Genomic DNA, 18,413 nt, shown 5'->3' with positions numbered 1-18,413 from the left:
GATTATATTAAATGTTTTGAATTTATTTTGTAAAGGTGTGAAACAGAATTTGAGCAATAGGTTTGTGTAGAATGTGGAGCACTGAGATTTTTGCTTCTCTGCATTGATAGAGATGTTTGCTGTAAATGTAGTAAGCAACAACATTGAAAAGACAACCCAGCCAATTTGTCCAACCTTAACATGCTCAACAATTGCCTTGTGTGTCTCTTTGAATTAATTGTTATATTGTTATTGGAGGTTGAATAATTGGCTTTGATAAATGGAAATGTGTTAAGTGACTTTGTGAGTGGATGCTTTGGCCTCTGTCACTCCCCCTCTGGTCCGCATTATAGAGGAAATGAACACTGATGGAACATAACTCTCTTTCTTTCTTTCTCTCTCTCACCCTCTCTCACCCTCTCCCACTGAGTTTCTCCTCCCAGCCCTGTTCCCGTGGCCTTATGTAGCCTCCTGGTCAGAGTGGCCCTGATGTCCTGTGTGTTGACGTCTGTGTGTGTGTGTTTTTATGTGTGTGTGTGTGCGCTGCACCGCCTCGTGTCAGAGTTGCAAGGATACACCTGCTCTAAAAATAACAAGACGCCCCGCATCCTGTTGGACAGGAAGTGGCTTCCCCACCGGCTGTGCTTCTGTGAGTGCGGTGGGGCCGCTACGCCTGGCCTCTGTCACAGAACTACATTGACTTCCTGTGTTAGACCAGACCTGGAGACGGTTGCCATGGAGGAGGGGCAGCTATCCTAGCAACAGCAAAGCCATTAACGCAAAGGAGGCCGATGGGCCCCGGTCAGGGTAGTAGGATGTGCTTTATGCTCAGGTCACTACTGCGGGTAGGAGGAAGTTTGGGGTTTGTTTCGTTTGTGTCGGAGAGAGCGGGGAGGGAGTGAACGTTGTGTCACATGGGAGTACATGTGTTTCCTGAGAGCGTCAGTCTCATGTGATGTGTGCTGATACTGTTTCCATCCCCACACCCTTTCCCACACGTGATGTTTATTACTTTTTGACTTCTCGCTCTCTCTCCCTTTCTGTGCATGTGGGTAATAGGTGGTGGTGGACACGGCTCAGATAGAGAACAGAGAGGCCTACGCACCCCAGATCACACTTGAGGGCTCCAAAGTGGTGGTGCAGGTGCCATCAACATGGTAAGGCACACTTGGACTTCTTTAGCCGCTCAGCTCTGCTTCACCTTCCATTCAGCACTTCACTAGGCCCCATGCTAGGAATCTGGGTGTCATTCAGCACTTCACTAGGCCCCATGCTAGGAATCTGGGTGTCATTCAGCACTTCACTAGGCCCCATGCTAGGAATCTGGGTGTCATTCAGCACTTCACTAGGCCCCATGCTAGGAATCTGGGTGTCATTCAGCACTTCACTAGGCCCCATGCTAGGAATCTGGGTGTCATTCAGCACTTCACTAGGCCCCATGCTAGGAATCTGGGTGTCATTCAGCACTTCACTAGGCCCCATGCTAGGAATCTGGGTGTCATTCAGCACTTCACTAGGCCCCATGCTAGGAATCTGGGTGTCATTTTTGACTCCGGTTTGACAGGCAGATAAACGCAGTGGTGAAAGCCAGCTTTTTTCAACTCAGAAATATTGCAAAGATTAAGACCCTTCTCAACCCCCTAGATCTTGAAGGGGTAATTCATGCTCTCATCACATCACGACTAGACTACTGCAACTCCCTCTATACCGGCATCACTGAATCATCCCTGTCCCGCCTGCAGCTAGTCCTAAACGCAGCCGCTAGACTGTTAAAAGCTAGTCCTAAACGCAGCCGCTAGACTGTTAACAGCTAGTCCTAAACGCAGCCGCTAGACTGTTAACAGGCACAAGAGCCTGCAGCTAGTCCTAAACGCAGCCGCTAGACTGTTAACAGGCACAAGAGCCTGCAGCTAGTCCTAAATGCAGCCGCTAGACTGTTAACAGGCACAAGGAAACGAGGCCACATCACCCCTGTCCTAGCCTCCCTCCACTGGCTTCCGGTCCGTTACAGAATTGATTTTAAAGTCCTTCTTTTTACTTTCAAAGCCATTAATGGAAAATCTCAGACCTCCTCTCCCCCTACTCTAATGTTAGGTCCCTTAGATCGGCCACGCAGCGATTACTGACAGAGCTGAAGGCCAATCTCAAGCACAGGGGCTACCGTGCCTTTGCTGTCGCAGCCCCCAAACTGTGGAACAGCATCCCTACCTCCATCAGATTCGCCCCTTCAGTTGACTCTTTTAAATCCCAGCTCAAAACATACCTTTTCTCTCTAGCGTTTCCCCATTCATCTTGACCAGAGCCCTGCTTGTTCTCTTACTCGTCTCTTTCGTGTATTTGTATGGTCTGCTTTATGATGTGTATTTGTATGGCCTGCCTCTGTCTTATTTGTTATATGTTTGCTTCCCACCGGTCTCTGTAAAGCACTTTGGTTGATGCAAGTCATGTTTAAACATGCTATATAAATAAATCTGATTGATTGATTGCCTTGTGAGGTGAGCTGAAGTCATAGCTAGCCACATTATATATATAGTTTTCTATGGATGAGTGCAGTCGCCTGTTTTTGGCCAGCTGGCACAGTTGTGCTGTGCGGTGTGTGGTTGTGTGTGTTGGTGAGCTTCTGATGGAGCAGTGTTGTGTGGTGCTAAACCCCTCAGGTGTCTGAAGGAGGACCCAGCCACCATGTCACTGCTCCAGCGCAGCCTGGACCCAGAGAAGACGCTGGGCCTGGTGGACGTGCTCTACACGGCCATCTACGACCTCAACCGCTGGAAGGAGCGCAAGTGAGTCCTGTGCTGCATAGAGTAGTGCACACGCACGCACGCACACACACACACTGTGCTGCAGGGAGTAGAAGTACACACACACACACACACACACAATTGAAATCTGAGGCCTAACAGACCCTTGTGTAGTCGCATAAACTACAAAGTTGCACAGAGTAATGCACACTAGCCTGACTCTATAGGTGTGTGTGTGTGTGTCTTCATAGGGAGCAGGCTCTTCCCATAATCCAGATTCAGCTGCAGCGCGAAAGCCCCGACTACGGTTCCCATGTCGACCTGCCGTCCGGCAACGGCTCCAAGGCGTCCAGTGGTGGTGGCCTCCCAAAGACCATCTCTAAGCTGACCTCTAAGTTCACGCGCAAGGCCTCCTCCATCCCCAACACCCCGTCACGCTGCCCCGGCGACAAGCCTCCCAAAGCGCCGGGTGTGGCCGACGGCCGGCTGCACAGCCTCCTCCAGCTGGGCGGCCTCTCCGGGGGACCCCCTGACCCTTCCCAGGGGCCGCTGGCCAACGGCGCGGGCCCCGACGAGCAGGGCATGAACCTCCCCACCGACCAGGAGATGCAGGACGTCATCGACTTCCTCTCCGGCTTCAACATGGGCAAGTCCCAGCAGGCCTCGCCGCTGGTCAAGCGCAGGAACTCTGTGCCCTCGTCTGGCGCCAGTGCCTCGGCCTCTGCCTCCGACATCAAGCCCCCAGCAAGCTCCCAGCATGCACTGCAGCCGCCCCCGCAACCCCTGCCGCCCCAGCAGTCACAGCCGCCACCTCAGCAGCAGCAGCAGCACCAGCTGACCCTCCCCAAGCAGCCGCAACCACCACCACCACCACCGCAGCAGCAGCAGCAGCAGCCACCGCAACCTCCTCTCCAGCAGCCCCAGCCTCTGCAGCCTTCCCAGCAGGCCTTGCAGTATTATCAGCACCTCCTGCAGCCAATCAGCCAGCAGCAACAGCAACAGCAGCAGCAGCAGCAGCAGCAGCAGCCCTCTCCTCAGCTCCCCGGCCAGGCTCTGCCCCAGCAGAGAGTGGCCAGCAAGTGGCTGGGGGGCTCCAGCCCACAGCCCCCTCCACAGGGCCCGCCGGGGGGTCTGTCTCCGATGGGCCCGCTGGGGCAGTGGGGAGCCCCGGGGCTGCCAGACCTGAGCTCCGACCTTTACAGCCTGGGGCTGGTGAGCACCTACATGGACAGCATGATGTCCGAGATGCTGGGCAACAAGCCGCAGGGCCCGCGCAATAACACCTGGCCCAACCGCGAGCAGAGCGACTCCGCCGTCTTCAACGTGCTAGGGGACACGCTGCCCTTTGACCCTGCAGGTTAGTCCCCACACCACAGTCAGAGGTCACACATACAGGAAGTCAGAACTAGGGCTGGGATAAACAATTATTTTTTAAACAATTAATCTAGCGATTATTTTTTTGATGCATCGATTAATCTAACGATTCATTTTTTCAGTCCGATTAGATTTCCATTCGATTATAGATTATCTCCCCATTAATTCACTAATAGCAACTTATACATGTTTATTTACATATCTGAATGAAAAAACATGAATTATTTAACATTGCAATATATGTTTATTGCTCTTACGATTCCAAAATAAAAGACTGAAGTGCAAGTAACTACAAGTGCAAAGTAATGTATTCTTAGTCAGAGGTAGCATTCAATAAAGTTTCAGTTAGTCATTTTAAGACGTTCGTGTGGGAATCATGTGTGGATGCAATTCATAACGTAGTTCAAATAACAGTTCGTACTTCTCCTTTGGACAAGCACTTTTGAGTCTTGGAAAACACTTTTCCATTTCCATCTGGATTTTGCAAACAGAGTCAATAAAATGAGCCCTGCATGAGTAATACAAGCAGCTGCAAGTAAGCATTCTAAACTTGACATCCAAACAGTATTCTAACGTTAGCTTTGAGATAAGGCTACTGCTTGATTGCATACTGTAACTTAACTTAGTTTAGTCTTAGACCTTAGCAGAGTTTACTTTAACTTTAATGCAGCGGTTTTGAACAAATTTGCGCAGCATGGTCACTCAGAACTCAACATGAGTCAGAACTGCTTATGTTTATTGCACTGATGTTCCTGGATTTGTTTATTCATATTTGTCTGCATAGATGTGTTTGTGTGCACACATGCATGTTTTCATATTTCATGCATCCTGTATGTGCACATGTGCATGTTCACATCGGTGTTATTTTGTGTGTTTGTGTGCCTGAATACTTGTGTGTGTGTGTGTGTCCATATGTGTTAATATCTGTGTGTGTGTGTGTGAGAGAGAGTTCATGTATGTGTGTGCGCGTGTGTGTGAGAGAGAGTTCGTGTGTGTGTGTGAGAGAGTTCATGTGTGTGTGTGTGCGCGTGTGTTTTTGAGTCCCGCATGGCCGTGTGCACGCGTTAAGACCTGAGTCAGCAGCAGGGCCTTTGAGCAGCCCTGCTGACGCCGTCTCTTCACCTGGACGACTTGGTCCCGTGAGGGCAGCTCCAGATCCCCCCAGTGCACCAGCGCTGCTGTCTGTGCCCCCACACTCCCCACAGGCCCCGTGAGAGCAGCTCCAGATCCCCCCTGTGCACCAGCGCTGCTGTCTGTGCCCCAACACTCCCCACGGGCCCCGTGAGGGCAGCTCCAGATCTCCCCAGTGCACCAGCCAGGGCTCTACAGTGCGCCCATTTCACTCGCACATGCGAGTAAAAATGATGGCGTGCGAGTGCAAAAAAAATATTTAGGCGCACTGGTGCGAATGACTTCTAACCATGTCGGTATTTGTCTACAAAATACACGCAACATCGAGAAACATTACTGGTGCAAACCATAGAATCACGTCGCAAATGCAGCATAAAAACTACACCTCCCATCAACGTTAGCAGTTTCGCGTTGTGACTCGCTAGTAGTCGCTTCTATTAAATCCAAGAGCGCGCAGAAAAAGCGGAAAGTTAGACTAGCCAGCCAAGATGCAAAGATTGAAGAAATTAGTGCTTCTATCCACCAAATTCATCGGATATAGGAGGAACAGGATGAGATTCTGAGAATGCAGTGAGAGAAGGAAAGGTAATCTAACATGCCTTTTAGCCCAGTTGACGTATTTGCTGCAATATGCAAAATATAGCTGTAGCGAACAGGCACAAAAGTAGCCTCCCGTAATACTCCATTTTATTCAAAGGTAGAACGCTACTGACAACTCTAGGCTTCCACGCATGCTTGTTTGTTTACACCGAATACAAGCTGAAGTGCAAAACGAAAGTAGGCCTAACGTTTGCCTACTGCCCCCATCAATGCAGATATTTCAAATAAAAAATAAAAGGATAAAAAAATATACATCCTTGATCGCCTATGTTGGGTTTTGTGGAAGAGAAAATGGACTGTTTTAGTAGTAGTATTAGGCAGTATTAGGGCTGTAACGATACTGTAACGAGTCAGATAGGTCACCATGGGCATATTTGGCATATTAGCTACAGATGGATTCACAAATAAATAAATTAGCCTACATTTGGCAGGATACTTGATATACAGGCTAAATGCAAAAATGGCAATGTATTATATTATTTTACATTAACAAAATGTAGGAAAATAGAACAGACTGAAAATAAAGTAGGCACTGATCTTTAAAATCCTGTTTCCCGTAGCCTAAATGTTGTCAGTCATTCTTAATATTCGCAATTGGTGCACTGGCATGTTTAACTGTTAGCTGGAGTGTAATGTTAGATTATATGTAAGTTAAGTACAGAACTGACTGTGCGCCCAAATTTTTGTCTGTGCTCCTACATTTTTTAACTTGGGCGCACAAGTGCTCCTGGAAAAGAATGTTAGTGTAGAGCCCTGGCACCAGCACTGCTGTCTGTGCCCCCACACTCCCCACAGGCCCTGTGAGAGCAGCTCCAGATCCCCCCTGTGCACCAGCGCTGCTATCTGCGCCCCCACACTCCCCACAGGCCACTGCAGTCATTAGCGGGGCTCGCACGGAGACCCCCAGACTGGGGCCCGGCCCATTGTTTCCTCTGATGGTGCTGGGGCCCCGCCCATTGTTTCCTCTGATGGTGCTGGGGCCCGGCCCATTGTTTCCTCTGATGGTGCTGGGGCCTGCCAGAAAAGAGCATCTGCTTTCGGCCTCATCAGAACAGGAGAGCATAGAGCCCTTCGCTCGACTGTATCCTCATTCGTTCATTTAGATGGTCCTCAAACGGTGCACGTCAGTTGTGGACATAGGAAATCTATTCGGTCAACAAACTGTGATATGCTATAGATCTTGCCATTGGATGTCTTTAGAGGCAGAGTTCATCTATTAAATCTTTGGACGGGTCAGTTATATGGTTGGGCACCGAAACACTGTTCTAATATGGCACCGGTGCCAACGCAAACGGTAGTAACTGCATCGAATAACAACGTGGATTTCGGTGCTTAAATAGCGTTTTTTTTTATATATATATTTTTTTATACGAGGCATCACTGCATGTCATGCCCCATCTCTAACGTCTTGCTCTGATAGCAACACATCCAGATACAGTTAGCTAACATTTGATAAACACTGGATGTATAAACCAGAGGGGTGCACCACATAGGCGAGTGGACAGTGTTTGACAGCTTGCGTGAGCCCAAAGTAGCTTAGCTGCTACTTTAAAGCGATATCGCGAGTTCCTGTCAAATCGGGCCTAACTACACACAAACAAAAGGCTATGAAACAACATCAACAGTAGGCTAGCCTATACGTTACACAATATCCTTGCTAATGCGCCAACTGACATTTATTTGAAATGTTATCAGCAAAGTTGTAAGGTGAAAACTTTATTTCACGGTGTGTTATGGCATGATATTAATCTTTCATGTGCACGAGGCCCATATAGCATCACAATGAATATGAAGATCATGTTAAAAGTTAGCTGGCAAAAACATAAATATGTAGGTTACGTACCTGATGTCACTGAGCTGTCAAAGAGGCCATCTCCGTATGTTATCGCTAATTAAACTCAGCTGACTGGTGTTAGCGCATAGCCATAGTTGCTGTTAAAATGCCTACTAGGCTAGCGCTGGGAATCTAAACACTTCAACACCGACATGTAGCCTAACATGTTCAAAACTACTGCATGTTATGGGTTAAGACATGACATTTCTAAAAGCATTTGGGAACACACTGAATTAACTGGAAAGTAGAGTTAGATTAGCTTGCTTGCAAATGCCGTTGTCCATGACCTGGCAGTTTTATGGCAAGCGGTTTTAACATACCTTATGGCAAACCGCCTACACTGGGTAAACTTGAAAGCAGAGCTTACCATTGTGTGTGCATGCATGGCAAGCTGTTTTAACATTTAAATGTATTATTCGTAGGAGCAATGAGATATTGATAGTAAATTGAATATAACAGTTTAATTTCATGTTCAAATTTGTCAATAAAAAAAAGCAATTCATGCTTTAATGAATTTTTTTTTAGTCAAATCAATAAAAAAAAGCAATTCAGGCTTTAGACCATTTTAATTTAAACCATTTTAAAAACAAAGTACCGGTTCAGGCACCGTTTCGGCACCGGCACCGTTTTAAAAGTATCGATTTAGCACCGGTATCGGATAAAACCCAAACGATGCCCAACCCTAGTCAGTTATGACATGAGACAAAACACAAGGGCTACTTTGATATCCCAAACGAGTAGGAGCCTGTGACGAGCCTGCTCTCCGACTCAGAGGATAAAGAAATGTTCCTCAGAGTGTGTAGGTGTGACTTAAAGCAACACCAAAGAGTTTTTTTGTACCTTAAAATAATGTTTCCAAAATCGTTTCAGTAGTTCATCAACTTGTAACAGGGTGAACGGCACTTCTGCATTCGCTTCGCGGCCCTCTATCGGCTATAACCGCACTATGTAAGTTTGCCAGATCGGGTAGCGGATCTGTAGTTCGATTGAATGAGACATAAGAAACTACAAATTTGACTTGCGTTTGATGTCGCAATACATCGTACTTTCATAAATCATGCAACATATTCTACCTTGTCTATGGACATTGTTATTTGCAAAGCCGGTGCTGGATAAACAAATAGCGTGCGTGCGACAGAGGGAAAGTTCTTTGGTGTTGCTTTAAAGTACTGATGAGGCGGAGTTGCTGTATGGGCCTACACTGCACAAACACACATTTCTCTGATTGCATCTCTACTGGTTCTTCTAAAGAGAATTTTACATGCATGGGTTTGTAGGTCATGTCCTGACCCAGAATTTGGTTTCAGTAAACAGCTGTTTGTGTGTGTTGTGTGTGTGTGTGTGTGTGTGTTTCTGTGTTTGTGTTTGTGTGTGTGTGTGTTTCTGTGTGTGTGTGTGTGTGTGTGTGTGTGTGTGTGTTTATGGTTTGGTCCTTTCTGCTGAACACAGAGTGTGTCGGGTCTGTTTCTCCCGTGTAGCAAACTCTTTATTCCAGCAGAGGCCATTGTGCCTGGCTGCCTGGCGGCCCATTGTGCGTTTCTGCTGTGCTAGACAGTCTCTCTGTGTGTGTGTGTGTGTGTGTGTGTGTGTGTGTGTGTGTGTGTGTGTGTGTGTGTGTGTGTGTGTGTGTGTGTGTGTGTGTGTGTGTGGCCTGAGCACTGTGTGGGAGAACAGCTGAGTGTGTCAGAATGTAAACGCCAGTCTCGCCCCCCCCCCCTCCTCTCCACCGTGCCCAGTGGGCTCAGACCCAGAGTTCGCCCGCTACGTCGCCGGGGTCAACCAGGCCATGCAGCAGAAACGGCAGGCGCAGCACATCCGCCGCCCAGGCAACGCCCGTGGCAACTGGCCCCTAGCGGACGACGCGCACCGCACCTGGCCCCACCCAGAGTACTACAGTGAAGGGTGAGTCCACTGGAGGGCGCTCTCACCGCCAAAACACCCATTCACCCATTCATACATACACAACGTGATGCACACAGTCTTTTCACTCACTCACTCACACTACACTCAGTATCTTGTACTCTGGTGCACACACACACATACACACACACACAGAGGCACGCTTACACATTTACAAGTAAAAACAGAACATTCAGTCCAGAAGGAAGAATGACATGTTTCATGCTTTCATGCTTATTTAAGTTCTGTCCAAACCTAACTTTGAAGCAGTTGGGTTCTGTTTATGTGCTGTTAACCGCACACACACACGCACACACAGGCACGCTTACACATTTACAAGTAAAAACAGAACATTCAGTCCATGAGGAGGAATGACATGTTTTAAGAAGATGTTGAGAGAGTGCGAAATGTCTTTGCTGATAATGTCTCATGTCTCATGTCTCGGTTACCAGGGATGCGGTGAACAGCAGCTGGTCAGCCAATCAGGGTGACTCGGCCAGCTCGAGCGACGAGGCTTCCTCAGCCAATGGGGACAGCCTGTTCTCCATGTTCTCCGGCCCAGACCTGGTGGCTGCTGTCAAGCAGAGGAGGTATGGCACTCCGCACACACACACACACACACACACCTGCGATGACTTCACACACCTGCACTGGGGCGCACACCTGATGCTGTAGCTCCTAACCTAGCTGTGAATGTTTTCTCTAAACATTTATGAGTTGGGCAATAAATTGGTTCTCTTTCATGCTTATTTAAGTTCTGTCCAAACCTAATTTTGAAGCAGTTGGGTTCTGTTTATGTGCTGTTAACCACACACACACACACACACACACACACACACACACACACACACACACACTTGTGAAAATATATGATTTTTTTGGCTGGTTTTCAAACTAAGTGGAACACACTGTGCACTCCCAGGCAGAGTACCTTGTAAATGAAATATAAAAAAAAATCATGTATAAAACAACACAGCCCCATAAATATGTCTAATAAAAAAGGCTGATAAAAATACTGCATTATTTGAAAAGACTGTTTTGCAAGCACAGCTATTTTGAAGAGACTGTGAAGAAATCTGGAGGGCAGAGTGAGTTTGCAGTCTGATATTTTATGACCGTGTTGGAAGATGAGCCAGCGGCAGTAACTATACATGTACATGGTGTGTGCACAGTTCAGCTCCATTAAGACCTAATATAGATGCATCATTAGTTCATTAACTTCAGTGTGTTTGTCCAACCTGTGTGTGATTTCTTGATGCCATTGAGCGGTTATGTGAGCAATAAGAGGTTGTTCCTAGACGTGCCTGAGCCGGGATGCTCATCCATGTGTGACCAATTTAGGGCAACTGTTCCAGTTCCTGTTTTTTAGGGTCATATATCTGCATTAGAACTTGTCTGCCTGCACACATGGAAAGCAAAGATAGTGAAGCTTTTGAGAATCTTTGGTGGAAAGTTTCTGCACCTTGATTATTATGTCTCTGGTGTCACCCCAGCTCAGCTGTGCATAAACTGGATGCCATTGTATAGGTGTGTTTACTATGTTTTCCCTTTCCTCTTTCTGTTGCCTAGGAAACACAGCTGTGGGGAGCAGGATGTGTGCGCGTTGCCCTCTCCGCCTCTACACCATACCACTGACGACAGCTGCCAGGTAAGGGCCAACACCTGTGCCTCTCAGGTTTACTTCTTCATGTTTATTTTGTGCCAGTGTTGTCTAGCACCTGTGGGACCTGTGGTCAGATATATTTCTTAGACATTTTGGTAATTTTAAGTTTTTGTTACTCAACTAGAAAACCTCTGTAATTAATGGCTAAAACGCTGAAACACTGCCATCTAGTGGATGTTGTCTTTGTGCAAATCGCAAAAGTCACTGTAGGCTGCTCTGTTAAAGTGGTATAGAATTGTATTTTAAGTAAATCAAGCTCTCGCAGGCCCCATAAAAGGACATTGCGGGCTGGATTCAACATATTGACATCTGATCTATAGTGTCCTGCTTCTTCATCTGTTATATGTAAACGCTACATCACCATGGAGAAGTCCAGTAATCCCTAAGTGTAGTGCCTGCGAGTGCATGGTCATGTCTTTGATATACATAATATATAGTTTTATAGTTTTTAACATGGTGCTCTCTCTTTTCCCCTTCCAGGACAGCAAAACCAAAACATGGCCCCCCAAGGCTCCATGGCAGCACTCCTCCTCCCACACCAACACCATGCCCAACCTGGGCTCGTCCCTCTACCAGATGAACATCCCCCCCTCCAGCCAGTGGAGCGACTCCATTCAGATGCTGCAGTCGGCCGTTTGGTCCACGGCCAGCGACTGCTCTCCCTCCGGCGGCCTCTCGTCCGGCGGCCTCTCGTCCGGCTACCACTTCTCTCAGCAGCAGGGGCCGCCACAGCAGCCCCAACAGCAGCCTCCGCAGCTCAGCAAGCAGCCCATCAGCAAGGGCTTCAAGTCCTTCCCCCACAAGCCCGAGCACCGGCCCTCCTATCTGCACCAGTACTGAGCAGCCATGGAGAGGGGCCAGTACTACTCCTCTGCCCTTTTTCTCCTTTGCTCCAGGGCTTGTGCTCTTGGCACCTGTAGCAGGGCTTACACGAGGAGGGGAAGTCTCTGGATAGGGGTTTAGATAGATAGATAAATACTTTATTGATCCCCAAGGGGAAATTCAGGACATTTACCTTTCTGTGTGTGTGTGTGTGTGTTTTTTTTTTTTTTTTTTTGGTTATGTATACGCAGGTTTCGTATTTTCCCTTCCTTGGCAGAGGTACCATCTGCGTTTAGAGGACAAGGCGGCTTTCTGAGCTGTCCTGTCGAGAAAAGCGCATGATCGTCCGCAACCCTTTTACCCCTGTACTGCGGTTCCAGCTCATACTGTGGTGTCTTTGGCCACCTAGTTTACACCCCCCCTCCACCCCAACACCCACTCCTGGACTTGCTTCTGAGCCACCCGAACAGGTGACATGCATGGCTGTCCCATTTCTCTCCTCTTCTCTCCTCTCCCCTTTTGCTTTGAGCCCTGAACTCCTAGCTGACAGTGTCCAGGGGAGGGGGAGAAGATGACCCAGTGCAAATGATAATTATACTGTGTCTAAAAGCTGTAACTGCCAAATCTCCTGTCAGATGACCCAGACTACAGCTTCTATATTGTTCCATAGCGTGTAAATGACTCCAAATGATATATAAATACTTACCTTCTTTTTATTAAGAGGCTTTGAGCAGGCTCGGCAGAAATATAATAATCATCGCAGAGGTGTAATTTGAAAGAGATACACTACTTTTTTCAAACAACTTACAAGAGTTCTAAGGAAAAAAATAAAAAAATAAATAATATAGCAGTAACTATGTGCCATGGTGATATGAATAGCACTTGCAGAATATTATTTTCCAACCAAAGCGTTGTTCAGAAGGTGAATGGTGCTTCGTGACTAGCGAGAGGAGTTTTGGGGTTGTTATGGAAATCATAGCAAATGATACAGTTCCATGCCCTTTTGTCTGAGAAACTCTGGAAATGTCTGTGTGTGTGCGCTTGTGTGTGTGTGATTAAAAAAACAAAAAAACACTCCTTTCATGTCACCTCACACACATTTCTGATTGGCAGTTTGCTTCAGAATAACACTAACTCTTAAATACAAAAACTTAACATTTGTTCCTTAAAAAAAATACAATATTTTTCTTGTACAAATATTGACAGTATTAATCTTATTTTTGTATTTTCTTACATGTTATACCATTACTGTATATGTTAATACAATATAGGCATACTACATCAGATTGGATTTCCCCATCCCTGCCCTCAGATGTGAAAAAGCACACGTTTCCCTTCCTCCAGAGTTGAGCTAAAATCATCTATTTTGAAAGGTTACCAAATATGCCATTCTAACATATGCCATCATAAACACTAAACACGAGCTGATCTGGGCTGGTTTTAGAGCTCGTGTTTCTTCAGTTTCTATGGCGATGGGCTGCAGATGAAGGCCCAGAATGTTAACTCTTGTGATGTTTGCGGATGCCAATGTTGCCTGTATTTATGATATGACACCATGTTTTTTCTGAAAACTAACATACTTACCATGTTTACAGAGAATCGTTTGCTGTATATAAATATAAATATATATCTTTTTATAGTTCTGTGCTTTGCACAATCAAAATATAGGGTTTGTTGCTTTTTGTCTGTGTTATCTCCCAAACTGTTGCAGCCTTTTTTTAAGACAACTTAAAGACCTTGGACTGTAACTGTTAGCATTTCTCAGTTGTGTCAAATGGTTTACTAGTGACTTCACCAGAAATCTGACCTGTAACCCTGAGAGTTGAAGTGAAGAGGCTGCTTGGCTTATGTTGCTTATTGTTCTCTTGAGCTGGCAACTGAATCTTTCCAAGTGTACCAGCAATGCAAAAAAAAGTAAAAAAAAAAAATAAAGAAATGTAATTGACAACCTAATGTCTACTGTTTTTCTTTTTTATTTGGTGGTGGTATTTGGTATGCCATAGTTCAGTTTTCCTTAAATATTTAAAATATTCTAAAATAATCTTAAATGGCCTGCAGTAATGTGATATAGAAAGATTTTAATGGAACCCATGTTTATTTTAAATAATTTAAACGGAAATTAATAACAAACTCATAACTGCTGCACTAGAAACATCTAAGACAGGGAAAAGAGAATAAACAAGACATTAAGTCAACTTTTGACTGTTTCTCAAAAGTTGGCGGGCTGGTTAGTCGGAAAAACAATGCTGTGTGCGGATGCTGCCCTTCAGTGGGGTATTCCAAGTACGTGGTTTAGTGATAAACCTGGGTAAGTTAACACAGAGTAAGTGGTAAAACTCCTACAACAAGAGCCCTATGGTATTGTTTTGTTAGAATGAAGCCATACAGCTCTTCTACTAGGAGGTTTAGCTCTTACTCTGAGTTAACTAACTAACTAACTTAACAGCCGGGCTAACACCATCCAACCCCTCAGACTGAGAGACAAGCTCTTGCAGATGGGTGTGGACTCTCACCTGGTAACCTGGATTACAGACTACCTGACCGAGTGACCACAGTTCGTCAGACTGAAGAACTCTCTCTGACACTGTGATCAGCAGCACCGGAGCTCCACAGGGAACTGTGCTCTCTCCGGTCCTGTTCACCCTGTACACGTCAGACTTCTGCTACAACACTGAGTCATGCCACATGCAGAAGTTCTCTGATACTACAATTGTGGGGTGTATCAGGGATGAGCAAGAGGAGGAGTACAGGAGCCTGGTGGAGGACTTTGTGCAATGGTGCAAGCTCAACCACCTTCAACTCAACACTTCAAAGACCAAGGAGATGGTGGTGGATTTCCGCAGATCAAAGCCCGCTCTGCTACCAGTCTCTATTAATGGGGTCAATGTGGAGGTGGTAAACACCTACAAGTTTCTGGGCTTACACCTGGACAATAAACTGGACTGGTCAGCCAATACTGAAGCACTCTACAAGAAAGGGCAGAGCAGGCTGTACTTCCTGAGGAGGCTGCGGTCCTTCAATGTCTGCAGTAAGCTCCTCAGGGTGTTTTACCAGTCTGTTGTTGCCAGTGTCCTCTTCTATGCTGTGGTATGCTTGGGAGGAAGCACAAAGAAAGATGCTGGGCGACTAGATAGGCTGGTAAGGAAAGCTGGCTCTGCCGTGGGAGCCGAACTGGAATGCATCACTTCAATATCAGACAAAAAGTCCCTGAACAAACTGATCAGCATCTTGGACAATGAATGTCATCCACTCCACAGCACTATTACAAAGCAGAATAGCTTGATCAGCTGGAGACTTCGCTCACTGTCATGCACAACTGACAGACTGAGGAAGTAATTTGTCCCCAGGACCATTGAACTGTTCAATGCTTCACTTAAGTGTAGAGGAGAGATAGACTTCTCTGCATAGTGTGTCTGCCTCTTCACCTTCTCCATGTTTGTGTACATAGTGTCCACTTCTCTGCATAGTGTGTCTGCCTCTTCACCTTCTCCATGTTTGTGTACGTAGTGTCCACTAGTCGCCCTCACACTGAACAAGTCAATCAACACTGTTCTGCTCATCTACCTCATGTGTACTTCAACCTTACAGTTACAGTAGTATATTGCATCTTGCTTGTGTCTGTTGAGGGGTCCACGGCCATGGCACCCTTGACAGGGACAACAAGGAAGACCCCCCCCCCCCCCCCGGCAACTGCACTACCATATATCACCCATAGTGTCTATTTATTTATACATTATCCTACCAACCAATCTCTTTTATGTCCATATTTTTTTTATGCTGGTCTCTAGACGTTATCCTTGCACTGTTGGACTTACTTATTTGCACCATCACCGTGACACTCACTCTCACACTGAATTACAGGCTCAGTCCCTGCCCTGTGATGCTTGATCATCCTTAAGCACACTATGTTGATATTTGATTTAGGTTATATAGTGTACTTAGTATTTAAGTATCATGTTTATCTTCTACTGTACAGTGGAGTTTTTTATATGTATATTACTTTTTCTGCTGTAAGTGCATGTTGTGTGGGATGTCTGTATGCTACTGAGACCTTGAAACCTTGGGGATCAATAAAGTATCTATCTATCTATCTATCTATCTATCTATCTATCTAACTTACCCAGGTTGGTCACTTGGAATACCCCCCAGGGCTCTGAATCCTATGTGGGTGGACTCTTAATACTTGCTGAACCCAATAAAAATGCTGGCCACCATCAGAAGTGGAAAATAGCTCACACCAAATGTAAAAAATAGACATTTATTACAAAGAATGTCACACTTATTTGTACAGTACAGAGAGTTAAAACGAAGTGCAGAACACAAAACAGTAACTCATACAAATGTATGGATGCAAATACACAGCATACACCCCCCCCCCACACACACACACTGGTCACTTGTGTGCTGGTCACTCCCCATTTTCTTGTGGAGCCTGCTGAGACAGAAAGACAAATACTGAAATAAGTAATACCAAGTTAGTAATTAGTTAAGGCTACATGGCTGAGCTGGATGGAGAACTAGGATCTTCACCTCTGTGGTGGGAGAGGTGTCAGGACTGGCGTCGGCTATAGTTCCGAGATAAACAATATTCCGATGTAAAATCTGTTGATACCTGCAAAAGACCCAATATGTACTGCTTCAATATCCTCGCTACCAGTGAACATGGAACATTTAGGCTACACATATCACAATAATGTAGCCTGTAGTAATGGAAACTGAGGCTCTCCTTTGTCCTTTCAGATTATTATATATTTCTTCATGCCGATTGGACGAGCCAGACTGCATCCTTTCCGAAATAAATAGCCTACTTTGCATATATCACTTACTGAACACATTCTGTCGCGCGTCCCCTCTGCATGTATTCCGCAATGCATCTCACCAGCTGATCGTTTTCGTCAAGCAACTTGTGCAAAGAAAAACAGAAAGACTCAGACAATAACATTTCAACTCAGGCCAGTGTACATCTGTAACAATACAAAATATAACACGTTTGTCCTCATTTTAACACATTCAGACACAATACTTCATGCTAAAAGCTCGAGATGACAATGTATCAGTTAAAGACATTGTTGATAAGACACACTGTAGCAGCTAATCAAACGAGTATAGGTAGACAGTTGAACTCTGTTACTGCGTGCTCACCCGTTGAATAATTTCCTGATTAATTTCGGCCTTCCCACGTTGCCTTCTCGGTACGAACACAACGGACATTTTTCAACACAAGCAGACCAGTCGTTGGTAGGTGTTTTCTGAGCTTGAGTGTGCTACGAGTTAAATAGGTATATAGCTCGCTATCCAGGTAGCCGGCTAACTTGCAACGTTAGCTGGCTAGACAGACAGGGACAATGTTTCACAAGTGTTTTATCAGTTAAGTTTGAACAGTTAAAAATGTACCATTAGTTAGGGTGTTCGTAACTCCGTGCTTAGAAGTGTGTCAATAAATAGGTACTGAAAATGAAGTGATGTCTGGACTTCAGAACTGTTTTTAACTTGCTCTCCATGCTCTAGCTTCTTGATTACGGCTGGGGAATGAGGGAAAGCTTTTGCGCATGTGCACATGAGGCAAACAAACTTTGCGCGTGCGCGGGTGTCTGCGTGACGTAAATTTCGCCATCGGAGGGTAAACGCGCGGCTCTGTGCGGTCAGAGAATGTCTCACGGTCGACCGTGGACCCTCCAGGTTATTGTGACCTTACTACAACAATCCAAAGAAAAGGCAACGTCGTCAACGTTTAACATATACATTTTGTTTCGCTCTTGGTGGTCATTGTGGTTGGGAGATGAGAAGTGACAGACAAATGTTGACGCTAGTAGTTTGAAACATTAAAATGAGTAAAGGCCACAAGCAGACTTCAAACGTCTTAAGGCCACGCAGCCGCACCTTTCTGCAAGTGAATCTAGGCGCGTCCGCAGCATTAATCAAAGTGATTCACCAAAACAAATGGCCCTCTATCCCACCCGAAATATTTTGTATCATTCTCATACAAATACATCAATAACAAGGGAAAAATGAAAAGAAGGAAAAAGTAAGGAGAACGTGCTGAAAGTTCAATTACTTTTATTAAACGATAAATTATGTAAAATGTTGACATTTATTTGCTTGCTTAAGATATACATGTAGCCTTATATGCAGAAGAAAGCATATACTATATTTATGCACTGAAGTAGTCTTATTTCTGATTGATAGTATGTAAGGAAGCCTAAGTCACTGCAATTGCATGCCGTTTTCCAGCTGTTTACAGACATGTTTTACTGTGATCCACAATCTTTTAAATAAAGTATATTAAATAACACATCTGTTTTTCCTCTAAGAAAACAAAACACACTTTACTTGTAATATATGTTTCTTTTTACTAAACTGTCCAGATTCA

General features: G+C 45.6%; 2 protein-coding genes across 5 annotated transcripts in view; one reads left to right on the top strand and one right to left on the bottom strand.

Moving 5' to 3' along the window:
• Window positions 1-12,177, top strand: part of garre1 (granule associated Rac and RHOG effector 1) — a 45,846-nt gene extending 33,669 nt beyond the window's left edge. For all 3 annotated transcript variants that reach the window (XM_076286690.1, XM_076286689.1, XM_076286687.1), the window contains exons 8-14: window positions 1,039-1,136; window positions 2,637-2,762; window positions 2,972-4,077; window positions 9,396-9,561; window positions 10,011-10,148; window positions 11,128-11,206; window positions 11,702-12,177. In XM_076286690.1, the coding sequence (XP_076142805.1) occupies window positions 1,039-1,136; window positions 2,637-2,762; window positions 2,972-4,077; window positions 9,396-9,561; window positions 10,011-10,148; window positions 11,128-11,206; window positions 11,702-12,061 (2,073 nt within the window). In that variant the 3' untranslated portion in view covers window positions 12,062-12,177. The remainder of the gene's footprint in view (window positions 1-1,038; window positions 1,137-2,636; window positions 2,763-2,971; window positions 4,078-9,395; window positions 9,562-10,010; window positions 10,149-11,127; window positions 11,207-11,701) is intronic.
• A 4,110-nt stretch (window positions 12,178-16,287) lies between these two features.
• Window positions 16,288-17,578, bottom strand: ss18l2 (ss18, like 2). Of its 2 annotated transcripts, none has more exons than XM_076286685.1 (4): window positions 17,186-17,578; window positions 16,870-16,946; window positions 16,574-16,655; window positions 16,288-16,478 (listed from the first exon to the last, which is right to left on the bottom strand). In XM_076286685.1, exons 1-4 carry the CDS (start codon window positions 17,252-17,254, stop codon window positions 16,452-16,454), a joined length of 255 nt encoding a protein of 84 aa, XP_076142800.1. In that variant the 5' UTR covers window positions 17,255-17,578; the 3' UTR covers window positions 16,288-16,451. The 2 variants fall into 2 exon arrangements, with proteins under 2 accessions (XP_076142800.1, XP_076142801.1); XM_076286686.1 differs by having other exon boundaries at window positions 16,288-16,475.
• Window positions 17,579-18,413: the final 835 nt, after the last annotated feature.

The sequence above is a fragment of the Alosa pseudoharengus genome, unplaced genomic scaffold (genome assembly GCF_046254945.1).
Source record: "Alosa pseudoharengus isolate Yale_2024_CS ecotype anadromous, Long Island Sound unplaced genomic scaffold, YU_APseudo_1.1 YU_APseudo_1.1_scf_16, whole genome shotgun sequence".
Taxonomy (NCBI): domain Eukaryota; kingdom Metazoa; phylum Chordata; class Actinopteri; order Clupeiformes; family Clupeidae; genus Alosa; species Alosa pseudoharengus.
The sequence above is the reverse complement of the archived record's forward strand: the minus strand, read 5'-3'. Positions and strand labels throughout refer to the sequence as shown.